This window comes from Otolemur garnettii, unplaced genomic scaffold, assembly GCF_000181295.1.
Source record: "Otolemur garnettii isolate 467f Iridium unplaced genomic scaffold, OtoGar3 scaffold00085, whole genome shotgun sequence".
Classification (NCBI taxonomy): Eukaryota; Metazoa; Chordata; class Mammalia; order Primates; family Galagidae; genus Otolemur; species Otolemur garnettii.
In genome coordinates this window covers 7009175-7010388 of record NW_003852480.1, presented here as the reverse complement: position 1 = coordinate 7010388, position 1214 = coordinate 7009175, and the positions used below count along the sequence as shown (strand labels likewise).

At 39.0% G+C, this 1214-nt stretch overlaps 1 protein-coding gene across 1 annotated transcript in view; it reads left to right on the top strand.

The window, feature by feature from the left end:
* The first annotated feature begins 233 nt into the window (after window positions 1–233).
* The window catches only part of NAF1 (nuclear assembly factor 1 ribonucleoprotein), a 44898-nt gene continuing 43917 nt past the window's right edge, over window positions 234–1214 (top strand). Inside the window, exons 1-2 of the mRNA XM_023516045.1 lie at window positions 234–238; window positions 324–501. Coding sequence (XP_023371813.1) covers window positions 234–238; window positions 324–501 — 183 coding nt within the window. The remainder of the gene's footprint in view (window positions 239–323; window positions 502–1214) is intronic.

The following is a 1214-nucleotide window of genomic DNA, read 5'->3' as shown; positions in this document are numbered from 1 at the left end:
ACTTTTCCAATACCATAGTCAACTTCAAAATACTATCTTTTTTGTAGCTGGCTATTGTGGTTCGCGCCTGTGTCCCAGCTACTCAGGAGGCTGAGGCAAGAGAATCACCTAAGCCCAAGAGCTGAAGGTTGCTGTGAGCTGTGACGCCACAGCACTCTACCGAGGGCAACAAAGTGAGAGTGTCTCTAAAAAAAAAAAATACTGTCTTTTGATTTTGAACAGCAATGGTAAACATGTAGTAAGTTGATATTTTCTAGTGGAATAATTTTATTTTAATGTCATTATAATACTTGGCTAAGTTTTTACCTTTTTCTTCTCTACAGTGAAACAGATTCGGATAGCTCAAGCTCATCCTCTTCCTCATCATCTTCCTCCTCCTCCTCCTCCTCTTCCTCTTGTAGTTCACTTCCTCCAGTGTTATCAGATGGAGAAGATGATTTGCAATTTGAGAAGGAAAATAAAAATTTTCCACTTAAAACAAAAGATGAATTACTTCTTAATGTAAGTACTTTGATTTGTTAAGTTTAATATGGATTTTTTTTACATGTTTTAAAATCTATTATATTGATATTTGGCATGTATCTGCTTGGTAAACTTGAATTCGGAGTCTGTTCTTAACCTACTGGGCATATTTTTGTCTGCTTTGACATGTCAAAGATGTAATATAGATAATTTTTGTAATATTTTTTGTAAAAATTATAGATAATTTTTGTAATGTAATATAGATAATTTTTTTTTTTTGAGACAGAGTCTCACTTTGTCACCCTTAGTAGGTGCTGTGCCGTCATAGTTCACAGCAACCTTAAACTCTTGGGCTCAAGCAATTCTCTTGCCTAAGCCTCCCAGGTAGCTGGGACTTTAGGAACCTGCCACAACACCCAGCTATTTTTAGAGACCAGGTCTTTCTCTAGCTCAGGCTGGTCTCAAACCTGTGAACTCAGGCTATCCATTGTCTGGGCTTCCCAGAGTGGCTGGGATTACAGGCGTGAGCCACCATGCCCGGCCCCATGGGTAATTTCTAAGGTTGCCTCTGTCTCTGACATTTGATAATTGTTCTTGCTGGGGTTGCAACTTTAGTTTGGAAATTTCCGTTTTTTATCTTCCCTAGAAGATATATATATATTTTTTGAGACCAAACCTCAAGCTATCCCCCTGGGTAGAGGTGCCCGTAGCATCACAGCTCACAGCAACCTCCAACTCCTGGGCTCAAGTGA